Source organism: Callorhinus ursinus, unplaced genomic scaffold (assembly GCF_003265705.2).
Source record: "Callorhinus ursinus isolate GAN/ISIS: 27379988/994484 unplaced genomic scaffold, GSC_fseal_2.0 scaffold27, whole genome shotgun sequence".
In the NCBI taxonomy this organism is placed as follows: domain Eukaryota; kingdom Metazoa; phylum Chordata; class Mammalia; order Carnivora; family Otariidae; genus Callorhinus; species Callorhinus ursinus.
In genome coordinates, this window is record NW_027397089.1 from 20218801 (window position 1) to 20242520 (window position 23720).

At 45.1% G+C, this 23720-nt stretch overlaps 2 protein-coding genes across 3 annotated transcripts in view; one reads left to right on the plus strand and one right to left on the minus strand.

The window, feature by feature from the left end:
• The first annotated feature begins 874 nt into the window (after positions 1-874).
• HEBP1 (heme binding protein 1) overlaps positions 875-23720 on the plus strand; it is a 25822-nt gene continuing 2976 nt past the window's right edge. The window contains exons 1-4 of one of the 2 annotated variants that reach the window (XM_073877952.1): positions 875-1093; positions 10709-10847; positions 12848-13028; positions 15984-16263. In XM_073877952.1, the coding sequence (XP_073734053.1) occupies positions 1016-1093; positions 10709-10847; positions 12848-13028; positions 15984-16248 (663 nt within the window). In that variant the 5' untranslated portion in view covers positions 875-1015 and the 3' untranslated portion in view covers positions 16249-16263. Of the gene's footprint in view, positions 1094-10708; positions 10848-12847; positions 13029-15983; positions 16264-23720 lie in introns of those variants that run through there. The other variant, XM_025879807.2, reaches the window with a different exon arrangement.
• Positions 8948-9438, minus strand: LOC112830117 (U6 snRNA-associated Sm-like protein LSm3). The gene has a single exon (XM_025879808.2). The coding sequence runs from the start codon at positions 9397-9399 to the stop codon at positions 9091-9093; it is 309 nt and encodes a 102-aa protein (XP_025735593.1). The 5' UTR covers positions 9400-9438; the 3' UTR covers positions 8948-9090.

The following is a 23720-nucleotide window of genomic DNA, read 5'->3' on the forward strand; positions in this document are numbered from 1 at the left end:
GCAGGGAGCCTAACAGGGAGGGCCCCCCCCCAACACCCTAAATCTCACGACCAATGAGATCATGACCTGAACCGAAACCAAGAATAGAAGCTCAACTTCCAGGAGCCCCATAAAGTGTTAGGGGCAGGGACACCACTCTCACGGATTCAAATCCCGGCCAGGCCGCACATTGGTTTTCGACCTTAGGAAAGTCATTTAACTATTCTGGGTGTCAGGTTCCTCCTTTTTTAAAATGGCCATAAAATATGTATGTTTAGTGGTGTGAGGAGTAGTGAATGACATTTGTAAAATACTTGTCGAGAAACAGGCACTCAACGAACGGTAATGAAATTGGTTAGGAGATTTTGACTGGAAGGACCCAGTGAGCAAAGCCACGCTTTGGGAAACTGACGTGGAACTTGTGATTAAAACTGATTAGAGGAAAGGAAGTAGTAAGGAGAAAACTAGTTAAGATGGCTTTTCAATCGTCTAGGTGAGAGGTAATAGAGTGGAGGGAGAGACAAACCAGGATTATGTCGGTGGAGATGCCGCTATCAGGTGTCTCTAGGGGCGGGGGCTACAGAGATTTTGAACCGTGTCTATGCAGTACGTACTGGAGGTAGACCTGAGGGTGGAGAGCCAAAAAAGCTCGAGAGGAATCCAGAGGCTTGGAAGTTTGGCGCCCAGGTACGTGAGAGCCGAAGCCGGCGTGGGTGGGGGCCGGCGGGGAGGGGGGCGGGATGTAAAAAGTTCTCCACCACAGCGGCCTAAATCCCGTACGCGGGAGAATCTGTGTCCAGGCGCGGCGCAGTAGTCAGGCTCCGTGGAGGAAGAGGGGCCGGCGGAGGCGGGGCGAAACCGCTCCTCCGCCCCGCCCGCCCCACCGGCCGCGCCCGCCCCGCCCGGCCCGGCCGACCTCCGAGCGCCTCGCCGCGGGGCGGAGTCCGAAGCGCCAGGCAGCCGACCCGGCCTGTTTGCCCTCGCCGGCCTTGAAGCCCCGAGTCTGCAGGTGCGTTCGGAGCGCCGCAGCCGCACCATGCTGGGCGTGATCAAGAACTCGCTGTTCGGGAGCGTAGAGACGTGGCCTTGGCAGGTCCTCAGCAAAGGGGGCAAGGTAGGCCCGCAGGGCTGCCGAGGACCTGAAGCGGGGCCGCGCTCCACACACCGCACCCTGATCAGGGCTGGAGCGGGTTCTGACGGGCAGGTGGGACAGCGGTATGCCCTAGAATGTGCGTTTTCGCTTCTGCGGGAGGCGCGGCCCTCCAGTGCCCAGCACGTGAACTGGGAAGGAGGAAGTAAAAGGGAAGTACGGAGCAGCGGGCTGAGGGCTCTCCTGGGAGGAGGGGAGACAAAAGAGGAGAGAGATCGCTTTAAGAGAGGAGTCCCGGGGGCGCCTGGGTGGCTCAGTTGGTTAAGCGACTGCCTTCGGCTCGGGTCATGATCCTGGAGTTTCCGGATCTAGTCCCGCATCGAGCTCCCTGCTCGGCGGGGAGTCTGCCTCTCCCTCTGACCCTCTTCCCTCTCGTGCTCTCTATCTCTCATTCTCTCTCTCTCAAATAAATAAATAAAATCTTTAAAAAAAGAGAGAGAGAGAGAGAGAGAGAGAGGAGTCCCGGCGTGGCGATAGAACAGCGCCTGTTGAATGCATTAGTTCATCTAAACATCCTAAGCATACTGAGCATTTGTTTGCTGAGAGGCCTTCGGGTGCAAAAAGACCGAAAACGTGCTCGTCCTCAAAAAATTCCCAACTACTGGAGAAATGAGTATAAAAGAACAAGATCTGTGCTCCACAGAAGTAAACGTGCAAGGGAGGGAGCGCAGGGGGAGAACCGATCCATTCTGCCAGGGGCTGATGAGGGGGACTTCCCGGAGGAAGTGTCTTTAGCTGGGTCTCTGAGATGTTAGGAGGGCACAGAAAAGGGAAGAGCAATGCTGCGCAAAGGCCCAGAGCCTTAAAATGGTATGCCGGCCAGTGGAACTCCCAGAGTTGGGTTCTAGAATACAGGATGGGTGAAGAGGGCATAACTACTGTATCCCCCCAAATTGACATCAGTGCTAACACAAGCAAATTGGACTGCCCCCTGAAAACAAAGAGTCTGCTACTAGATTATAGTCTCCTTGCAAGCAGGTACTTTGTGCCTTTTGTATACTCAGCTCCCTGCTCAGCACCTTATATGCTAAAGGACTGTGTTGTCTGGGGGCCAGTTTCTGGTACTTAGTGCGCTGATGGTCAGGCAAAAGCCCTCAACCAGACTCTACTAGTCTGGACTCTTCACGCAGCCATAACCAGAGGCCGGTCACTTCATCTGTCTGTCTCTGAGTTCCCTCAGCTGCACTTAGAATGACCAGATCAGGGGTGACATATTCAGATGTCTACAAGCTTCCAGGCAGGCCATGGAAATGAGTGAGGCTGGCAGTGTTAGACTCTAAGGCAAGGTGGGGACTGAGGCAAATGTGAGGGAGAACTCAGGGCCCCCTCTACAAAGGGCAGTCATGTTGCTGTGCAGGGATATAAACCAGGGTTGCCAGATTTTTAAGGAAAACCAGAAATCCAGATTCTTCCTGTGAACTCTCCCAAGTTAAAATTAATGTATTCAACAAGTAATTATTTGTTGAGTGCCATCTGCATACCAGTCGCTCTTACAGGCAGTGGGGATAAAGCAATGGACAAAACCAACAAAAACTCCTGTCTTCATGGAGCTTACGCTTTAGTGGCTAATGCACAAGTAAACAGGTCAAATACGTCGTTATCAGATGGTGATCAGGGCTGTGAAGAAAAACAAAAGGGAAGGCAGAAAGGAATAGGGAATTTGAGGAATGAGCTGTGGTTTTGAGTAGGGCAAATAATCTCAGTTTTACCTGTTGGCAACTGCCTACCAGTGTTCGTAAACTGCCGGCCACGGGATCTGTCTGTGCTGAGACTGTACCTTTGTGAGGTGTGCACGCCAGTCTGTGGACTTGGCCCAGGAATGTCTAGGATGCTTTTTGGCCCTAACACTTAAAGAATCCCCGTGTTACCAACAGCTCCCAGAGAGCTCTCCTTTCTGTAGTGGAATCCAGCTCCCTGGGTCTTTTTGGGTTAGTAGACAATTGCCAATGCAGGGTCTGGGCTGTTCTGCGACCTGTCTGTTCTCAGATCCCCTCCCTTGCCCAGTCCTGGGTCTCGGTCTGGAGTCTGGAGTGGAGGCTGATTCCAGTTGCCTACTTCCCAGGCTCCGATGTCAGACAACTCGCAGCAAGGTTCACCCAGAGAGAGGCGCTAGCGGGAGCAGAATGGGAAGAAGGTGTTTCTCCCTCTCTTTCTCTGAACTGTCAGGTCTCTGGCACCAAGAGTTTCTCTGTAGCTCCAGCTCTTTCTAGACAGGCCACCATGGTTCTAGCATCCAGCGAGTGATCCAGGTATCTGAGCGCAGGTAACAGAGAATCCTCCCTCTACCTCTCCTAGGGTGCTCACCAACCTCTGGGTTGCTTCCCTGTTCCCTGTTGGGCATCTCAGCTCTTCTGTTATCTATGAGATAAGTTTCTTGGAACGAGGTGCCTCTGTTCAAAATACTCTAGCAGTTTCTGTTTCCGGTTAGACCCTTAGTGATAACAGTGTCACCTGCCACTGATTCAGTGCCTCTAGGGATAAATACAGTTCCCTGATAAGCATCTTCCCTCAACATTTGATGGGAATATGGCGCCATATGAGATATTGCTACCAGGCTGACGCAGATCTTTTAACCTGAATGATCTCAGTTTTTGCAGCTGTAGAATGGGTATAAAAATATCTTTCTCATCTACTCCCAGACTAATTATAAATATTAAATTTTTAAAAAACATGAAACTGCTTTGTAAAGTCATGCACCCTACAAGTGTAGTAATATCATTATGTCAGAACTCATCTCAGCTCCGCTTTTGCTAGCTGTGTGGTCACAGGCAACTTACTTAACTTCTCTGAAGCTGATCACGAGAGGAAATAATAATTTGTGTCTTATAAGAATCTTTGGAAGTTTAAATGAGATAACCAGTTATAAGTTGTTCAACAAAATACCTAGCACTTGGTTGGGTATGGTAACCGTTAACTTCCCCTTAGTTTCACAGGTAATTTTGGGTAAGCTACTCAACCTCCTAACCACTTTGAACCCTGAAATTCCTCAACTATAATATGAGAATGACAGTGCCTATGTGACAATTACTTAACTATTCAAAGATACTTATATGCCTTTTTAAAAAAATATACAGATTCAGGGGGTTATTATTTTGAAGACAGACTCTCCCTGAAATTATCTCTCTTGCCCCGGATAGCGTCTGGGTCAGGAACTGTTGTCCACTTTCTTGGGCCAAGATAGATGGCAGACAGTGGGCCCCGTGTAGCTCAGGTTCGGGTTCACCAGATGTTCAGGACTGATTGTGATGGGGAAGTCCATGCTGCTGCAGAACTTATCAGTCACCTTCCACGTTGCTTCGGGAAGGAGGGGGGCACACTGTGCTCTGTGTTGGATTAGGTGGGTCTTGTGAATGCTCAGAGCAGGACTGATATGAATAACTGACATCTTAATGGGATTTTTTTCTAGGCTGTGCACATTGTTAGGACGGGTTAGGACCCGACAGCCCAGGTTTGAATCCTGGCTTACCACTTGCCCACTGTAACTCCGGCAGGTTACTTAACCCCCTGAGCTCCAGTTTCACCTGAAAATAAAGATTAAAACACTCACTTCTTCACAGGATCATTGAAGGGATTACATGAACACATCCATGCAAAATATTTAGAATAATACCTGACATATAGAAAGTACTGAGTTAGGTTGGCTATTATTATTATTATTATTAATTTTCTTAGAATGAAAAAGCTGGCTTCCAGAATCAACATGTATACCCAGCCCAGCAGGTGGCAAAGAAAAAAACTGACCTTGTAAAGGACCTTGCAAATCCCATAGCAAGAGGCACTGTTGCAAAATCCCTGTCTGGGGGGGCGCCTGGGTGGCTCAGATGGTTAAGTGTCTGCCTTCGGATTTGAATTTGACCAGGGCTCCCAGGGAATGTTGAAAATTGGTGTTTGCGGCCATGGGCCAAATCCTCATCTGATTGGAAGCATAAGCTAGCTGGATCTGGGGCAAAGGTGGGCTGTTATTATGTTCCATGTGACAGGGACACACACTAAAGACACTAAATTTGAAGAATCAAACGTGTTAGCTGTGTTAACTTAGGTGCTTTTTTTTTTTCCTGCGGAAATAGAACTCTATTTAAATTCTGCTCCCTAAAGGACTAGAGTAGTTTTGTAATATCCATTTCTCAAACCTAAATCTTCACAGTGATCCAGTGGTTCAAATGAGAGTTTATGGACATAGATGCTATCAAATCAGATGGGACCTGCTGTCATACCACCTTAAGACATTGTGAGTTTGCTTTCTTCCAGCATAGACATAGTTAGACTAATTGCTCATCTGTCTACCCAGCCATGTCTATTGGTATTCCTTGTTCTTAGAGTAGAACCGGGTTTTACTCCACAGCCTCCTTTTCCACAAATACTCCTAGTACCTACCATATGCAAGATGCTAAGAGATACAGTGGTAAACACAGACAGCCCCCGACCCCATGGGGCTTATGGTTGCAGATGGAGGTTAAACACATTATTATTCAGTTATAATTACAATAACTTCTGTTGTGAAAGTCCAAGGGGCTATAAAAAATATCATGGGAACTTGGTTTTTGTTTGGTTGGTTTTTTTTTTTTAATTTTATTTATTTATTTATTTGACAGAGAGAGACACAGTGAGAGAGGGAACACAAGCAGGGGGAGCGGGAGAGGGAGAAGCAGGCTTCCCGTGGAGCAGGGAGCCCGATGTGAGGCTCGATCCCAGGACCCTGGGATCATGACCTGAGCCGAAGGCAGATGCCTAACGACTGAGCCACCCACGCACTCATGGGAACTTGTTTTAAATGAGGATTCTCTTTGAGGATGTGACTTTTAGGTTGGGACTTTGGGGATTAGTAGGGGTCCATCAGGCAGGGACAGGAAAGAGATACTCCAGGCAGAAGAAGAGGCAGGTACAGAGGCCCTGAGGCAGGAATGACCATGGCATTGAATGAAATAGCAGAAGGCCAGTGAGGAAGTGCTCTGGGTGTGGCTGGCAAGGTAGGTGGAAGCTAGCTGGTACCTGGACCATCTGGGAGAGGTTAAGAACTTGGTGAACGAGGGCTTTTAGGTAGGACATTAATTAACTTGTCAAATGATACAGAATGCTCTGTGTATGTTCCCTGGGCAATCTCAATTTCGTTCACAGCTTTAGTTACCCCTTTTGCTGATGACTCCCAAATTTATCTCCCCATGTCAGTCTCCTGCTGAGCTCCAGGCCCACATGTCCAGCTGCGCAATGGATAGTTTGCTCATCTGTAACAGGAGGCAGATGAACTGATAGATATGAAGGGGCCCTTCTAGCCTTAGTGTTCTCTGCCTTTGGAGTTCATAGGAAGGAGGGATCACTCAAGAAGAGGAGGTGGAGTTGAGCCTTACAGACTGGCAGAATTATGGGGCGCCTGGGTGGCCCAGTCTGTTAAGTGTCTGCCTTTGGCTCAGGTCATGACCCCAGGGTCCTGGGATTGAGCCCCACATCGCATGGGCTCCCTACTCAGCAGGGGGTCTGCTTCTCCCTCTCCCCCCCCCCCCCCCCGCTCATGCTCTCTCTTGCTTGCTCTCTTTCAAATAAATCAGTAAAACCTTTAAAAAAAAGATTGGTAGAATTATCATGGGGGCCTTGGCTCTCTGAATCAAACTAGATTCCTTTCTTGGCAGCCTTTCTTTCCTTGCTGTGGACCCTCTGCCTAGGGAAGAGGCTGAGAGCACAGATCACCTATACCATCCTCAGAACTCCTTTCTGCACCAGGACCCCTCCCACTCAAAATCCCACATTTGGATCACAAAGTCGGTTGAACTAATTTTGGGTAGATGAAACTGACTTGCACTCAGCTCACCCGCGGGGGAACGATGGTTACAAAATCCTCCCTATGGCAGCCTAGGAGTTTTTCAGGGGTCTGGCCCCAGCCAGAATCTCCAGCCCCTCTCTCCCCAGCCTTTGCTCTAGGCCCAGTGAAGCACTCGTATTCTTCACCTGCAGCATATTGTTCTTCCCCTTTGCTCTTGTACATCTATGGAGCCCGCTACCTGAAATCACCCTCCCTGAACTATCAGAACATTTACTACATCATACGATAATTTCATAATCTTTTCACCACCCCACTAGACTGCCCTCCAAATCCATAGCACCTGTCAGGGTTTTCAATAATATTTCCTCAATAAATCCATGCACAGTGACTGAATGTCCGGTTGGATGATCTATAAGCATCTCAAGGTCAGCCTGACCTAGCCAAGCACATCAACACACACCCTGCCCCCCAGAATAACCGAAGTAGGCCTCTTCTGTGTTCCCATGCTGCCCTGCCTCTCCTCTTAAATATATCATCGGATTATAACCCGGTTTCCTGGCCACTTCTATTAGACCACACCCCTCCTGATGTCAGAGACTATGTCTTTCATCAGTATCTTAGCACCTGGTACAGTGCTCAGCACATAGTAGAAACTCCATTGTTGGTGGTTGAATGAATAAGAGAAGGAAAGAAAGAATGAAGGAAAGAGCCAACCAGCTCTTTTCTCCAGTGAGAGCTTGTCATTGGTTTCTCCATCTGTGAGAGAATAAGCCACATTCAATGACTTTAGATGCCCCTCTTCGGAGTTGGACACAGGCATACAAATGTCTATCAGAAAGAACTAACTCAGTAGCTAAAGGAAGATACTTAAGAGCGCTCGCATCATCCCCCATATAGTACAGAGTCCTGTAGTTAGCATTAGACTAGGGTTTGGAGTCTGGAATTCTGGTTCCAGCGTGACCACTTAGTAGCTGTGTGTTCCTGGGCAACTCAGTCCCTCTGGTTCTTCATTTCCTCTCTGGGAAAATTAGTCTGATTGGATGAACTTTAAAACCGTTTTCAGGCTGCAGTTCTGTGAGTCACAGAATTTTAAACTCAAGTGGCAAGACTCAATGGGACCTCCAATGAAGGGGGAGTCTAGGCTCTGCTGTGACAGAGCCAGAAAGAGCAAAAACACTCCAGGTTTATGCAACATGGTTTGCTACTGAAGGCCCTTTGGAAATGTGACACTTTCCAAGGGGAGGACCTCACAGCCATCCTCGGAATTGGTAGCCACGGTGGACTTGATTTGTAGCCTCTTGATTCCCAGTTTGGTGCAATTTCCCCTGCCCCACGTGAAGGGAAGTTGATGAAACTGGCATTCAGAAACCTTTCGGCTTTCCCGGGGCCCTTTCTTACTATTCTTTCATTTTGTGTTACCAAAAACCAATAGGTATTTTTTTCATTCTAAACATAAAATTATAATGTAAATGTACTTTTTCAGACTGTACAGACCTCTTAGCTCCACAGTCCTACCCACCTCCAGAGAGTCATTCTGTCCCCTTGGGATTTGAAAAGCTTCAATCTAGCATGTCACAGGAAGGCCTGTTTGCCCAGCTAGGGTGGCCAAGTCCTCTCTCATGTGTCTATTTTTCATAATCATTAGTAAGAGAGGCAGCTCCTTAATCAATAAATAAACACCCATTGAGCATCTAATTTATGATGCTCCAAGGCATAGTTCTTGTCCGCAAAGACTTTATAGCAGATTTTTCAAACTGCACCAGTGCTCCGTTACCAGATAGCAAAATCAATATAGAGTACGTCTTTCTTCTTTTAGTAGAGTAGAATAAAATTCACTTGAGTAGAGTAGAAGTCAACAGGAAAGAAAGAAAAGGTTAGTATCAGCAAGCCTCCCCTCCATAAGGGTAAAGTATTATTTTGTGAAACTTTGTTTCAATCATGTGTATGTTCTTTTTTTTTTTTTTTTGAAAAAAGAGTTCTGCATCTTGGTGATCACATTTATTGAAAGGGTTGGAAAAAAATTAAAATGCCCTTTAGCCTAAGAATTTTTTAGCTATCCGCAAATCAACTCGTTTCAGGAATGGAAGAATCCTTGGTCATTTCTTAATATCAAAATTTACGCAGGTTTCTCTTTTGAATGTCTTCTACATTTAAAGAGGCAATCATACAAAAGCTCCTATATTCCATACATGATAAATTCTTTGTTTCAGCCAACTCTTAAAGGAGGGGCAACTAGAACAACACCATCTCCCCGGACAAAAAGCATTGGAATATTCCGTTTTGTTGATTTATATATCTCTTCGTATGTTTCCTCATCAATTTCTATAGTAGTCACAGTTTCTTCCACATCTCCCAATATCATATTTAAATGCTGATCATAAGCATGTAATCTGCCTCGAAGCTCTCTGTCATTTCTCATTTTCACATAAATTCGCTCATCCAGGCTGAGCCTGATGAGATCCAGGGGCTCTTCTACAGTGTTGGTAGTTTGTTGCTGGTCCACGTCGTCCGCCATGTTTCAAACCCTGGGCCTTTTCCCCCATGTGTATGTTCTTGATAAGGCATGATGTAAAAATGCATTTCTTGTTTTGGAGCGTGATTCTTTTTCAGGTTTGAAAAACACTGGCTTATAACATATGTTCAAGGAATACGAAATTATATCATATGAAATATCGAAGGACAAGGAAGAAGCGGGTGATGGAGGAGGAGGGCTGCGTGGGTCCATAAGGCAAGGGATAATGACCTAAGGACAGAGACTCCCACGGAGAGTGGTCATAACGGGTGGCGGGGGGGGGGCGTCCTACCAGGGAGGAAGGCTTTGTGGGGGAGTGGCAGTGGAGCTGAGCGTTCAGGGGGAGTGGGAGGTACGATTTAGCGAGATGAATTGGAATGAGGAGTCAAGTCTGGGAGTACAAGTGAAGAGAGCAACTCTGATTCTTTTTTTTTTAATTTTGTGAAAATTGCCATGGGGATCTTTTATTTTTATTTTTTTAATTTAAAGTCAATTAATTAACATGTAGTGTATTATTAGTTTCAGAGGTAGAGTTCAGTGTTTCATCAGTTGCATACAACACCCAGTGCTCATTACATCACGTGCCCTCCTTAATGCCGGTCCCACAGTTATCCCATCCCCCCACCCCCTCCCCTCCAGCAACCCTCAGTTTGTTTTCTATAGTTAAGAGTCTCTTCTGGTTTGTCTCACTCTGATTGACTCTGATTCTTCTTGACCTGCAGCCCTGCTTCTAGAATGAGGCTAATCCTGGGGCCTTTGAGTTTGTGGCATTGTTGCTGGATCTCTTTCTTTCCACCTTTCCAATTTTCTTCTTCTCATTTTCCTGGCTCTCCTGTCATTCAGATGTTGGAGTTCCTGGCTTGATCCTCTGATTTCCTTTTCTGTTTTCTACATCCTTCCTTTTTACTTGACTTCCTAGAAGATTTCCTTCAGCTTTATCTTCTGACTTCTCCCCTGAATTTTTCATTTCTGTTATATTTTTAATTTCTAAGAGCTCTTTGATCTCTGAATATTGTATTTTTCTAGCATTCTGGGGATGTTCTGAGTGGCTTGGGATGCAATATTTTCTCTTATCTCTCTGAGAGTATTGATGATTTGAAGTTTTTCCTGCTGACTCCACATTTGTAAGAAAGCCCAGAATCTTCTTCTCATGGCCCTTCATACTCCTATTGTCTCTTCTACCCTGTCACCATGCCCAGGTTCGTTATGGAAAGTTCTTTAGCCGTTCTTATGATTGGGTCATTACCACTTCTTCTAGAGTAATCACAGGTTGCCACTTTTAATCTCTTAAGCATGTATATTCTGTTTCTAGGAAGATGTCTCCTATGAGGAAAGGACCTGTGAGGGTGGGCGCTTTGCCACAGTGGAAGTAACAGACAAGCCTGTGGATGAGGGTCTACGGGAAGCAATGCCCAAAGTCATAAAGTACGTGGGAGGCACCAATGACAAGGGTGAGTATCCCCGAGGGGTGTGGCTCTGGTCTCAGAGGCAAGCTTGCTAGGTCTCATGTCATCAGGGGAAAATACAAGGAGGGGCCACAGAGCACCTGTCACCACCTGCTTCAGTAGCATGTGAACTTGGGCTGTGTGCACAAGGACACTCTAGGGGGACCACACTGACTTCATCCCAGCCTACCCCTCGGTGTGTGGTATCCCTGCTCCATATCACCGACGCATGCTTCTCTCCCAGGCATGAACATACACGCTGGGGGTTTTAACCCTGTAGTGCTTATAGTATCTTTGGATTGGTTGACTGAGTGAAGAAAGCCAAGTCACAGAGCCAGGCCAGCTTCAGACTTGAGACCTCTGCCTCCAGGCTGAACATCTCTGCCCAGTCCCCCGGTAGCTCAGAATCTGCAGAGCGCTGAGGCTCAGTGACTGATGAGTATGGCAGGTCCTTGGCTCTGTCCTGGCAAATGAAGGGTCTGAGAATTTTAGGGAGTCCCACTCTTAGACATGTCAGTCTGTGCTGGCTGTGCCCCCATTTTTCAAATGATGGGCCCAAAGTTTCAGTGTGCCTGCCAGTATGTAGACTATATTTAAATATGAATTTAACTCTAAAACTGTCTAATTTGGACTGCTCTTTAGAATCAGTGCCCTCCCAAAATGGGTCAGAAAGCGAGGTGAAAAAAGAGATAGGATGTTTAATTTGTAGGATATTTCTCAAGCTGATAATTTAGAAAGTCAGAAACTGGTATTAACCTCAGTAACATTAGTAGCACCAAAGTAATCAGGCTTTGGATGATAAGGCAACCAGTAGGAGGTCAGGAAGAAATCTTTTGCTTCTTAATACTGTTGTAACTTTTTTTTTTAAGGAATATATGTATAAAAATGATAAAACTCAGGGTGCCTTGGTGGCTCAGTCGGTTGAGCATCCGACTCTCGGTTTCACCTCAGGTCGTGATTTCAGGGCACTGAGATCAAGCCCCACGTCGGGCTCCATGCGCGGCACAGTCTGCTTCGGATTCTCTCTCTCTCTCCCTCTCCCTCTCCCTCTCCTTCTGCCCCTCCCCCCAATAAATAAATAAATCTTTTTAAAAAATCTTTTTAAATGATTAAACATTAAAGAAAATCTTGAAAATAACAAAACAGCACCCCTGATCCATCTTTTTTAATACAATCATTGTTGTCTTCTGAATGTATTTCTTTAGGGCTTCTTAATAGGCCTTTAAAATGTAATCATAGTGTTCGTGCAATTGTATATCCTTCTGTTACTTATAGTTACTTGTAACTATTTTCCACTATTGCTAAATAGTCTTCTTAAGCGTAATTATTGATAGCTACACTATACTGCACGATGTATAATGTGTCTAATTTACTTAGACATATTCCCTGTTTTGAACATGTATATGGCTCCCAATCTCTCACAGTTATAAATTTTGCTTCAATGAATATCCTATTACCGATAGCCTTTCCCATATTTTGGATTACTTCCTTAAAAATTTATATTTAAATAGACAGTAATTAGAGGGGCGTCTGGGTGGCTCAGTCGTTAAGCATCTGCCTTCGGCTCAGGTCATGATCCCAGGGTCCTGGGATCGAGTCCCACGTCGGGCTCCCTGCTCAGCGGGAAGCCTGCTTCTCCCTCTCCCACTCCCCCTGCTTGTGTTCCCTCTCTCGTTGTCTCTCTCTGTCAAATAAATAAATAAAATCTTTTTTAAAAATTTAAAAAAAACTAATTAGATACTGAAATATTTACAGTCTTGTTATATATTACCAAGTAATTTTTTCCAAACGAGTTGAGTCACTATATTCTATTTCCAATATATACAAATAAGAGGTGTTTCGTATGTATCTGACTATATATTTTTAACACCTACAAGGTTTGTTAATCAATTTCAAGAACAAAACATACTGTCTTGGAGGAAGAACAAGACTAGCAGATCTTCCACAGTCCTGAGCAAGTTCCGTCTGTAATACCCACCTCACTCGGGGAGTTTTTCTGTTTTCAGGAATCGGAATGGGGATGACAGTTCCTATTTCCTTTGCTGTGTTTCCCAGTGATGACGGCTCCCTACAGAAGAAATTAAAAGTCTGGTTCCGGATTCCAAACCAGTTTCAGAGCAATCCACCAGTTCCCACGGATGACAGCGTTAAGATCGAGGAGAGAGAAAGCATCACTGTTTATTCCCTGTAAGGAGATGATTCTTTAGGCATCCAAGGCTAACACCTGATCTCCATAACCACTCCTTGACCATCTGCAGTGAGCATTTGCATTACATTTATATTTTATTCCAGTTTTATTGGGATGTAATTAACCTATAACATTGTATTGACTTACGGTGTACAACATATAATGCTTTGATTATATAAATATTATGAAATGATCACCACAATAAGTTTAGTTAACATCCATCATAGTTACAATGTCTTTTTCTTGAGATGAGAACTTTAAAGATCTGCTTTCTTAATAACTTTCAAATATACATGACAGCATTATTAACTAGAGTCACCTTGCTTTGCATTACATTCCCAGGACTAATTTATCTTATAGATGGAAGTCTGTACCTTTTGCCCACCTTCACCCGTTTCTCCCACTCCCTGCCCACATCCCGTCTCTGGCAACCACCAATCTCTTCTCTGTATCAATGAGTTCATTTTTTTTTTTAATTCCACATATAAGTGAGTGTGTATTTTCCTTTCTCTGTCGGGGTTATTTCACTTAGCATAATGTCCTTAAGGTCATCCACGTTGTCACAAATGGCAGATTTCCTTTCTTTTTTTATGGCTGCCTAATATTGCTTCATATTTACCACATTTTTATCCATTCATCTCTTGATGGACCCTGAGGTTGTTTCCATATCTTGACTGTTGGTGAATAATGCTGCAGGGAACATGGGAGTGCAGATAGCTCTTCAAGATAGTGATTTCATCCCTTTAAAGAGTTTTTAAAAAAAAAGAAGATAGTGATTTCAATTCCCTTGGATATATACCCGGAAATGGAATTGCTGGATCATAGGGTAGTTCTACCTTTAATTTTTTGACAAACCTCCATACTGTTTTCCTCAGTGACTGCCCCAATTCCCATTCCCGCCCACAGTACACGAGGGTTCCCTTTGCTCCGTAGCCTTGCTAATACTTATTTCTTGTCTTTTTGATACTAGCCATTCTAATGGGTGTGAAGTGATATCTCATTGGGGCTTTGATTGGTATTTCACTAATGACGAGTGATGCTGAGCATCTTTTCATGTACCTACTGGCCATGTGTATGTCTTCTTTGGAAAAATGTCTATTCAGGGCGCCTGGGTGACTCAGATGGTTAAGCATCTGCCTTCGGCTCAGGTCATGATCCCAGAGTCCTGGGATCGAGTCCCGCATCGGGCTCCCTGCTCCTTGGGAGCCTGCTTCTCCCTCTGCTTCTCTCTCTCTCTCTCCCTCTGTCTCTCATGAATAAATAAATAAAATCTTAAAAAAAAAAAAAAGAAAAATGTCTATTCAGATCCTCTGCCCATTTTTTAATCAGAATGTTTGGCTTTTTTGCTATTGAGTTGTAGGAGTTCTTTATATATTTTGGCTTTTAACTCCTTATCAGATATGTGATTTGCAAATATTTTCTCCCATTGAGTAGGATGCCTTTTCATTATGTTGATGGTTTCCTTTGCTGTACAGAAGCTTTTTGGTTTGATATAATCCCATTTTTTTTTATTTTTGCTTTTGTCGCCAAAGACAAAAAATTGTTGCCACGACTGATGCCAAGGAGCTTACTCCTTATGTTTTCTTCTCGGAATCTTATGGTTTCAGGTCTTATGATCAAGTCTTTAATCTATTTTGCATTGTTCTTTGTATATAGTGTAAGATAGAAGTCCAATTTCAATCTTTTGCCTGTTGCTGTCCAATTTTCCAGACACTGTTTATTGAAGAGACTGTTCTTGGCTTCTTTGTTGTAAGTTGGTTGACCATACATGCATGAGTTTGCTTCTGAGCTCTCTGTTCTGTTTCATTGACCTATATATCTGTTTTTATGCCAATGCCATACTGTCTTGATTACAATAACTTTGTAATATAGTTTGACATCAGGAAATAGGCTTCAGCTTTATTTTTTCTCAAGATTGCTTTGGCTATTTGGGGTCTTTTGTACTTCCATATAAATGTTAGGTTTGGTTTTCTATTTCTGTGAAAAATTCCATTGGAATTTTGATGGAGATTGCATTGAATCTGTAGATTGCTTTTGGTAGTATGTACATCTTAACAATATTAATTCTTCCAATCCATGAGCATGGAATATCTTTTTCATTTATTTGTGTCTTCTTTAATCTTCTTCATTAATGTCTTATAGTTTTCAGTGTATAGATCTTTTGCCTCCTTGGTTAAATTTATTCCTTGGTATTTTATTCTTTTTGATACAAATAGGTTTATTTTATTTATTTCTTTGTATTATTGATGAATTAAGTTACATACTGAGTCCTGACAATTTCTCATTTCATTTTCTTCAGTTTACAGCACACAAACATTTGCATTATGTCTGAATAAATACTTTGCCAGTTGCCAAATTGATGTGGATAGACTATCCCCACAGCTTAAACTGAACATCTGCATTAGCCACAGTAGGGTTCTGGGAGACTCAGGGAATATGAAGTCAAGCTGTTGTTTGGGGTCATAAATATATAAATGAGTATATGAATATATATAGGACTTGGGGGCCCTCCTTTTTACCCCATGCTCCCCTTGAATGCCAAAAGGGCAGGGAGTATTTGCCAGAACTGGACTGCCCACCCCCTCAGGTGCTCATTGTCCACGGTCCTTTGAGCAGAGCACACAGGCATCCTATATCCATTCTTATCCTGTTTCCAGAGACCCATTTGGGGTTGTGTTCCTTTTGACTATAGAGCATTAACAGGTGCAGATGGTTGCATGGTTTTATTCTTTGGGCCCCAGCCTCCCTTCAGAAACCAAGTCTCTTGTAGAGAATCAGTGACTCCCCATTTGTTAAAACCCTACTTTGTGACAAGCACTGAACCATGTACAGTCACAGACCAGGATCTTTTCAAGTATTAACTATAGGTGTGGTTTTGGTTCTACTCTAGAACAACCTGAAGAAAAATAAATACACAAATAATCTTGTACTGAACAGTTTTTGTCCGCTCCCAGGCGCCTCCCAACCTACTTATTTGGCTGCCTTGCCCCAGCACTGCTACCTGAGGGTGTGGCTTTTTCTGGAGCTAACACTAATGCTGGGAACGTGAGCTGGGCTGCTCTGGGCAGTCGTAGGCCGGATGACGCACGCCCCCCAGAGGACAGTGAGTGTACTGCAGCCAGCCGGGCCGCGGCCCTCGAACCTCCGGCTCCTCTACTCCACTCATCATTCAGACCTCCCAGCCTTCACTACAGAGGCTGCAGGGAAAGCAAACTCTAGGTAAAGAATATCTTTCCCAAGGGCAGGGACTAGGGTGGGGAAGCGAGGTGGCTGTAGTACAAAATTTAAGGAGGCACCCACTTTCACAATTGTCCAAGTGCAGGATTGGCACTGAGAGTGAGTGCCTCCTTAAATCTTGGGTGCCCTGTCTCCACTGTCTCACCCGCATTCCTTCTCCCTCTTCCCATGTGTCTTGGGAGGCAGCCTGGGGCACTCTAGTGAACAAGTCTATTTTAGTTTGAATCCCACTCAGCCTCGCTAAGACAAGTTTCCCCATCTGTTAAGTGCCTATAGCAACCTACCTCATAGGACTTCTACTAAAGAGTATCTTTTTTTTTTTTTTAAGATTTTATTTATTTATTTGAGAGAGAGACAATGAAAGATAGAGAGCACGAGAGGGAAGAGAGTCAGAGGGAGAAGCAGACTCCCTGCTCAGCAGGGAGCCCGAGGCGGGTCTCGATCCCGGGACTCCAGGATCATGGCCTGAGCCGAAGGCAGTCGCTTAACCAACTGAGCCACCCAGGCTCCCCTACTAAAGAGTATCTTTCAGTAGTTACTAAGATGCTTCTGTTTTTACAGATGACTTAATGTGTGTGACCTGTGGGAGGTTTCAGTAATTATTTTTTCCCTTCGCCCCTTTTGATTTCATAAGGAATGAGGTCGACGTGATTAAATCAGTTCACGTAAGCCTCCAAGCAGATGGGGCTATTGTTTTAGCAGAGCCAGGGTAATGAGCAGGTCTGATGGTTTTCTTTGGTCCTTAACTTTTTAGTATGGAAATTCTCAAACTTATAAAAAGATAGAATAAGATAATGAGAGGCGCCTGGGTGGCTCATTCGTTAAGCGTCTGCCTTCAGCTCAGGTCATGATCCCAGGGTCCTGGGATCCAGCCCGGCATTGGGCTTCCTGCTCAGCGGGAAGCCTGCTTCTCCCTCTCCCACTCCCCCTGCTTGTGCTCTCTCTCTCTCTCTCTCTGACAAATAATTAAAAAAAAAAAAAGAATAAGATAACGAGACCCTATGGAACCCATCGCTCACCTTCAATGATGATTACACTCAAGGCCAGACCCTGTGTCATGTGTACCCTCACAGCTGCCACCCAGCCCCTCCACTGGGTTATTCTGAGGCGAATTCCAGACATTATATTTTCATCCATAAATACTTCAGTGTGACTACTAAAGACTTTTTAAAAATACAATCCTAATGTCTTATTACTCCTAACATTTTTTCAGCGTGTCATTAATGTTATAATAATAAAAAATGTCCAGTGTTCAGATTTCCCCCACTACTCTGATCATTTGTTTTTAAAGTTTGTTTGAACCTGGATCCAAATAAAATCCATCCATGGCCATTGGCTGGTACACCTTTTAAGCTTTTACTAATCTGTAGCTTTTCTCTCTACCACACCTTTCTATTTTTCCGGGCTGCTTATGGATCATTTGTCCTACTGTTTCCCATAGTCTGAATTTTGTAGACTGCCTTTCCACGGCGTTTTAACATGTCCTCTGCCTCCGGCATTGCCTGTAAGTTAGCAGTTAGAACCAAAGGCACGGGCAGCTTCAGGTTGGCACCTTCGGCCAGGATGTTTCATTGGTGATGTTGTATACTGCCATGGGCGGCTCATCCCGTTTGCTTGCCTCTGTTTTTGTGATGTCAGTAACTGTAGATCACCTTACCTAGATGCCTTGCTTCATTTGAGTTTGTAAAATGATCATGTCCTCCATTTTTCCTTCACTTATTAGCTGGCATACTTTGATAAAGAGAAACCTCCTCTCGTCTGCTATTTGGTTTCCCTGAGAGGGAGTCACAGAAAAAAAAAAGGCAAGATACCTTCTCGTTAGCTCGTTGCCTTCTCTTGCCTGTTTTCAGAAGAATGACTTCATTCCTGAACATGCTCTGCAGGGAAGGTGGCGTTGGTCTCTGTTTTTCTGAGGCTCAGTATAAACATACGAATTTAAACATAACTGATGTGTTTCAGTTCTGTGCAGTTGTTCTTACTGATGCTCACGTTGTCCTATCTTTGGCCAGTGGGAGCCTCTTCAAATTGGTTTCCTAGTCCTTTTGATAGGACTCTAGTACTCTATGGTAGCTTCCTTGCTGTCTGGTGTGACATGATGTTCTAAGCACATCTTGGCATTTCTTGCCCTAGAGCTGGAATTAGCCATTTCTCCAAGGAAGCCTAGTTCCTTACAGTGGGACAGGGTATCTCTTTAAAAGGTACTATTAAAGTCAGGTCTGTGGAAGTTTCCTATTAATTCTCTAAAACCTAAACAGATGGATGTGATAAATACACTGTCTAGCATGGCTCTGTGAATGTTTTTTTAAACCTAACCCATGGTCTTAAATTAGCATGTGTTATTCCTCAGCTAGCCACTTGGTGTCACTGCACAGTCAAATGTGCATTTAAGAGTCCCTTACTGTGGAAGGCAGAGTGAATGAGGTAGTAGAAGGCAAAAGTACCATTTCGTATACACATAAGTGTATTTGCATTAGATGGCAAAATTAATTCTAAAATGAAAGGCTTGCCTCCTTAATTCAGGCTTCCTTTTGTATGACCTCATGGAGAGATGTTCAAAAGGGATGATGCGTTTATTAGTGGTGTGTATTACCAGTCAATGGATAGAAGGCTAGGAAGGAATAACACTATCAGAATCCTCTTAGTAGTCACAAGAGGCAATGGAAGTATCCTCACACTTGTATGCGTGGCCATATTCTAGGTCCCTCTGTGTTCCCTAAAGGCCACTTAGGTTACAGCTCAGCCTCCTTAGGGCACTGCGGGAGTGCCCTGGGTTCAACAGAGACCAGGGGCAGGAGAGGGTGATGGTTTTAGTGAAATGTCTGGCCAAAAGGAAAGAGCTGGAAACAGGGAGTTTGTTGTCAGGGTAACCTATGATCCAATCCTAGCTCTCCTGCTCAGTGGCCGTGGGACCTTGGGCTTTCTGAGCTTCAGTTTTCTCATCTATAGAACAGAATGTATGACACACTGTTGTTAGGGTCCCGCGAAGCGTGCGTGTGATACAACTGTCAGCCACAGGGAGCCTAGGGATGCCGCTGTTGTTGTCCCTTCTAAATGCCCAGGCCCTAACTGAGGCCGCTGGCGGCTTGGGAAGCTCAACCTAGAGAAGGAGAACTTTGGAAAGAACTGCTAAGCCTCTAGGGTGTTCCATATAGGAGAGCTATAGACCAGTGTTAGCCAAGTTCCTAGATAATTCCAGCGCCCATCTGTAATCACAGGAGGCTCTGGCCACGGGGGACATAATACGGTTTTGCCTCCTTGGTCTGCTCAATGCCTAAACTCCGTCATTTTGATTTCAAGGAGCCTCTCCTGGCCATTCTATCAAAAATAGCACCCCTTCCTTTTCTATCCTCTTACCCTGCTTGATTTTTCTTCACCTCACTTACTCTCATCTGCATTGTATACCTATTTGTTCATGTGTTTGTGGTCGTCTCCCTCACTCGCATATTCTTGAGGGTAGGGCCTTGGGTTATCCTCTAGTAAGTGCTCAGTTAAAAGTTAGAGAGTAAATAAGCGAGTGAAAGTCTTGGTCCTTGCCTTCTCTGCACTTCTCATTTTCTTTTTTTTTCTTTTTTCTTTTTTTTTTTTTGCTCTCCTCCCTAAAGATCATGGTCCCCGCCCATAGTTTCAACTGTCACCCTTCCATCCATAAATCTCCAACCTGACCATCTCTCCCCCTCCCTTGAATGCCTTAGCATTCACCAGACTCAACATGATGACCAAGATGAGGCCATTTACACATTTATTCATTCATTCACGAAACCATGTATTCATTATTCACTTATTCTGTGCCAAGAATTATTTTCAGTGCTCAAAATAAAGCAGGGAACAAGCAAAATGTCCACTCTTTGAAGCAGGAAAAACATCCTAGTGGGGAAAATAGATGAGAAACAAATGTCTTTGGTATGTCAGGCCTGTGTTATTCATTTATTTTTTTAAAGATTTTATTTATTTAGGGACACCTGGGTGGCTCAGTCGTTAAGCATCCGCCTTTGGCTCAGGTCATGATCCCGGGGTCCTGGGATCGAGCCCCACATTAGGGCTCCCTGCCCAGTGGGAAGCCTGCTTCTCCCTCTCCCACTCCCCCTGCCTGTGTTCCCTCTCTCGCTGTCTGTCTCTGTCAAAAAATAAATAAAATCTTTTTGTCAGAGAGAGAGGAATTCAAGCATCATCTGCCCAGATGTGCAGCAGTTAAGCTGTGTAATGTGTGTGCTCAGTGGCAAGCTTGGTTTCATTTGGCACGCGTCTCTCGAGTACCTCTGACATTGAAGCCACCTCACTTCTGAGAGCCCTGCCAGTGACAAGATTCTGAATCTGAAACCTAGTTAATCACCATGTCCCCCCACAACCGGTCAGGTATCCCCCAGTCCTTTACAAACAGGTTCTTGGAAGAGGCTTCAATCACCATTTCTGGGTGGATGAGCCCGAGTCAACATGGCTGGCGCTGTCATGTCTCCCAAGCACCAGCACCCCCTGAGCCCCCGGGAAGCATCTCCACCTAAGCCTCCCCAAGGTCTCCCAAATCAATACATCAGAAATGGAACTCAGCTTTCCTCCCCAGAACTATTGCTGTGTCCTCCTGATTCTTCGTGGTTCTTCCACCTCTGCCCCTTGCAAGGTGTCCTTTCATCACCACCAGCCCTAGAGTATGGGACCCATGCCTCTCAACTTTGCCCGTGGGCCTCAGGCACACGTTAGGGTTGGGCCCAGAGCCCAGGCTGGTAATAAAATGAGACGGGGAGTGGGTAGACTTTGGGTTGGGTCCCCAAATGTTTAGCCAAGCAGCGAAGCCTAGTAAAAATGCTTCATCATGGCATCTAATCCACAACACACCCCGCTCCGTGTCCACTTGATCTCAGGGCATGCCCCCCCAAACATGTCCACATGCAGCATCCACTTCCACTTGCCCGGCTCCTCCTACAGCCCTTCTCCAGCTTTTCCTTAGTGGAAGCCATGTGAGGCCAGGCATTTTTGTCACATTATTCATTGCTGACGTCAAGAAGAGATGCTCAATAAACAACGGCTTAATGTCAGGTCTTCTATAATGCCTTCCCTTCGTGTTCTAAGTCAGAACCAATCATTCCCGATTCCCCGCCCCTGGAACATTCCATCTGTACCTTCTACCTTCATTCTAGTGCTTCCTTCTGCTCTATATAATCTTTATGTGTGTTGCTGGCCTGACCACTACAGTTAGACCTCACAAGGGTAGAAAGACGTCTTTATCATCTTTATAGCTCTGTGGTGTCTCGCTTGGGTTTTGTGCCTCATCATGCTCAGCTCAGTAAGCATGGTTCAGTCTGACTGAATGAAAGGCCTTCTGGGGTGAAGCCTCTTTCCTGTTGACATGCAATTATCAGCTCCTAGTCTTACACTTCTTTTGCCTAGCACAGAGCTACGTGCATAGCAGACCCTCCCCAAATTTGTGTTGACTTGCTGCTTGTTAAAGGCTCAGACCATCCATTTCTCCATCTACCCCACTGCATGCCTCAACCATTATGATTTCTTGCCTCCTGGGACCAAAGCCTCCATCTGTTAGCCTGCCTCATCTCAGCCCCACAAACCTCTTCCAGACCTTTGTAGTCAGCTCCTTTTGTGTTTCTGGAATCCAAGGGGAGGGCGGGTGTGTGTCGTTCCTCGGTTCCCATAGTAACCAAAGTCTTTGTTCCAAATACTGAACTCTGACGTGGGGGGAGATAAAATACAGTGCCCTGGAGGAGAGCTTCTTTGAAGATGGAGACGGAGACTTGTTAATAGGCTTACAAAAATAATGTGTAGACTTCATGTTTGTGTCCTTTGAGGAGCTCAAAGTGCTTTACGAGAATTCTTGAAGTCACACTCTAACATGCTTGTGAACGCGGAGACTGTGGGCACTGTGTTGCCCTCCACGTACAGCTTGGAAGCTGAGGCAGGGAGGAACAGGGTGGCTTATCCCCGAACGAGCTGAGGAGCCAGCACTAGGCCTCCGTTGTGTATAGTAGGGTCATGTGCCTGGTAGGGTTTGGTTTTCTGGCTTGTTTGTGCAGTTCTGTGCTTGGGTGAGGGTGCATTGGTTAGACCGACCGTGAGGAGAACACATGGATCTGCTGTTTCCTAGCCCATTCGCTTTGCTTGTTTTCTAGTAGAAAGTTCCATGGTGAAGCAAGAGGGAAATTTTTATCTTCATTATCAGCATCTCAGTCAGCCTGGGAATAAATATTTTTAAATTGTTTTTGTTTTTTTAGTGAATTTAAGAATCCCCAGACGATGACATTCTCCATATCACTTGCTGGGTCTCTGTATTTCTCAGACAACTCCTTCTCCAGTGGCCCTTTCCAAGGCCACTTCTTCCACCCACCACCTGCGGACTAGGATTCCGAAGAGCAAACTGCTGACCCTCTGTCTGCTCACCATCTAGGCCTCGTCTCCCTCCTTACCATGATTATAGCTAGTACCTACTCACTGAAGACTCCCTGGGTCTGTCGCTAGACCCACCTCCTTCCCAAATCAGGATCTCTGGCTCCAGTTCTTCGCCAGGTCTGAGGAGATTTGCACAGTGCCTGACACACACTTAGGTACACAACAGTTGTTGCATGAATGTATTTCACAGACGCACCTTCATATCAACATGGCCCCCAAACCATATTATTAACCATCCCCACTCCTCCTTTTCTTCACCCTAGCATCCCTAGCATCCCTAGCAGCAGTTTCTATCCAGAGACTTCACTGGAAATCCTGGAGAATCCTCGACTCCCCCTCTCCCTGCCCTCCCCTCGCATCAGTCACCTCTCAAGTTTACCTTTGTCCAGAGGCCTTTGCCATCTCACACGTGGCCGTTCCTGGCCTCCAGCGATTCCATCTCTTTCCCTCCACTGCCACTAGAAGGATTTCTCCAAAACACAACCTGATCACGTCAGCCCCTTACTTTCAAAGCCTTCGTAAGTCCACCTTTGCATCTAAGATCAGGTTCAAAGTCGTTGGCATGGCATTCATGGCCCTTCCCAGTTGTGGCTCCAGTCAATCCAGTCTCCTTGTTTGAATTCCCACCACTGTCCCCTTAGTGTGTGCTTCAGGTTTCATTATATGAGTGAGTGAATGTGGAGGCAAACAGTCTTAAGTGCAATCATTTTTAGGTCTATCGACCCGAAGACCTGAAGACACTAACTTTTATTGTTTACCCCAGAATTGTTGATTTAGCCAAGGGATTGAACATATGTCAGGTACTGTGTTAGGTGCTCAGGCTACACCCCAGTGCACAAAAAGTGACAAAGATCCCTGCCTTCATGGGGCCTATATTCTACTGGGAAATTCAAACCATAAACAATGAACACAATTAGTGAATTATATAGTATGTTAGAAGGTCATAAGTGCTGAGAAAAAGAAAGAAAGAGAGAGAGAGAGAGAAGAAAGAAAGAGAAAGAAAGAAAGAAAGAAAAAGAAAGAAAGAAAGAAAGAAAGAAAGAAAGAAAGAAAGAAAGAAA

Excerpts from the sequence above, each read along its gene's own strand:
- LOC112830117 (XM_025879808.2), bottom strand. The coding sequence starts at position 9,399 with ATGGCGGACGACGTGGACCAGCAACAAACTACCAACACTGTAGAAGAG.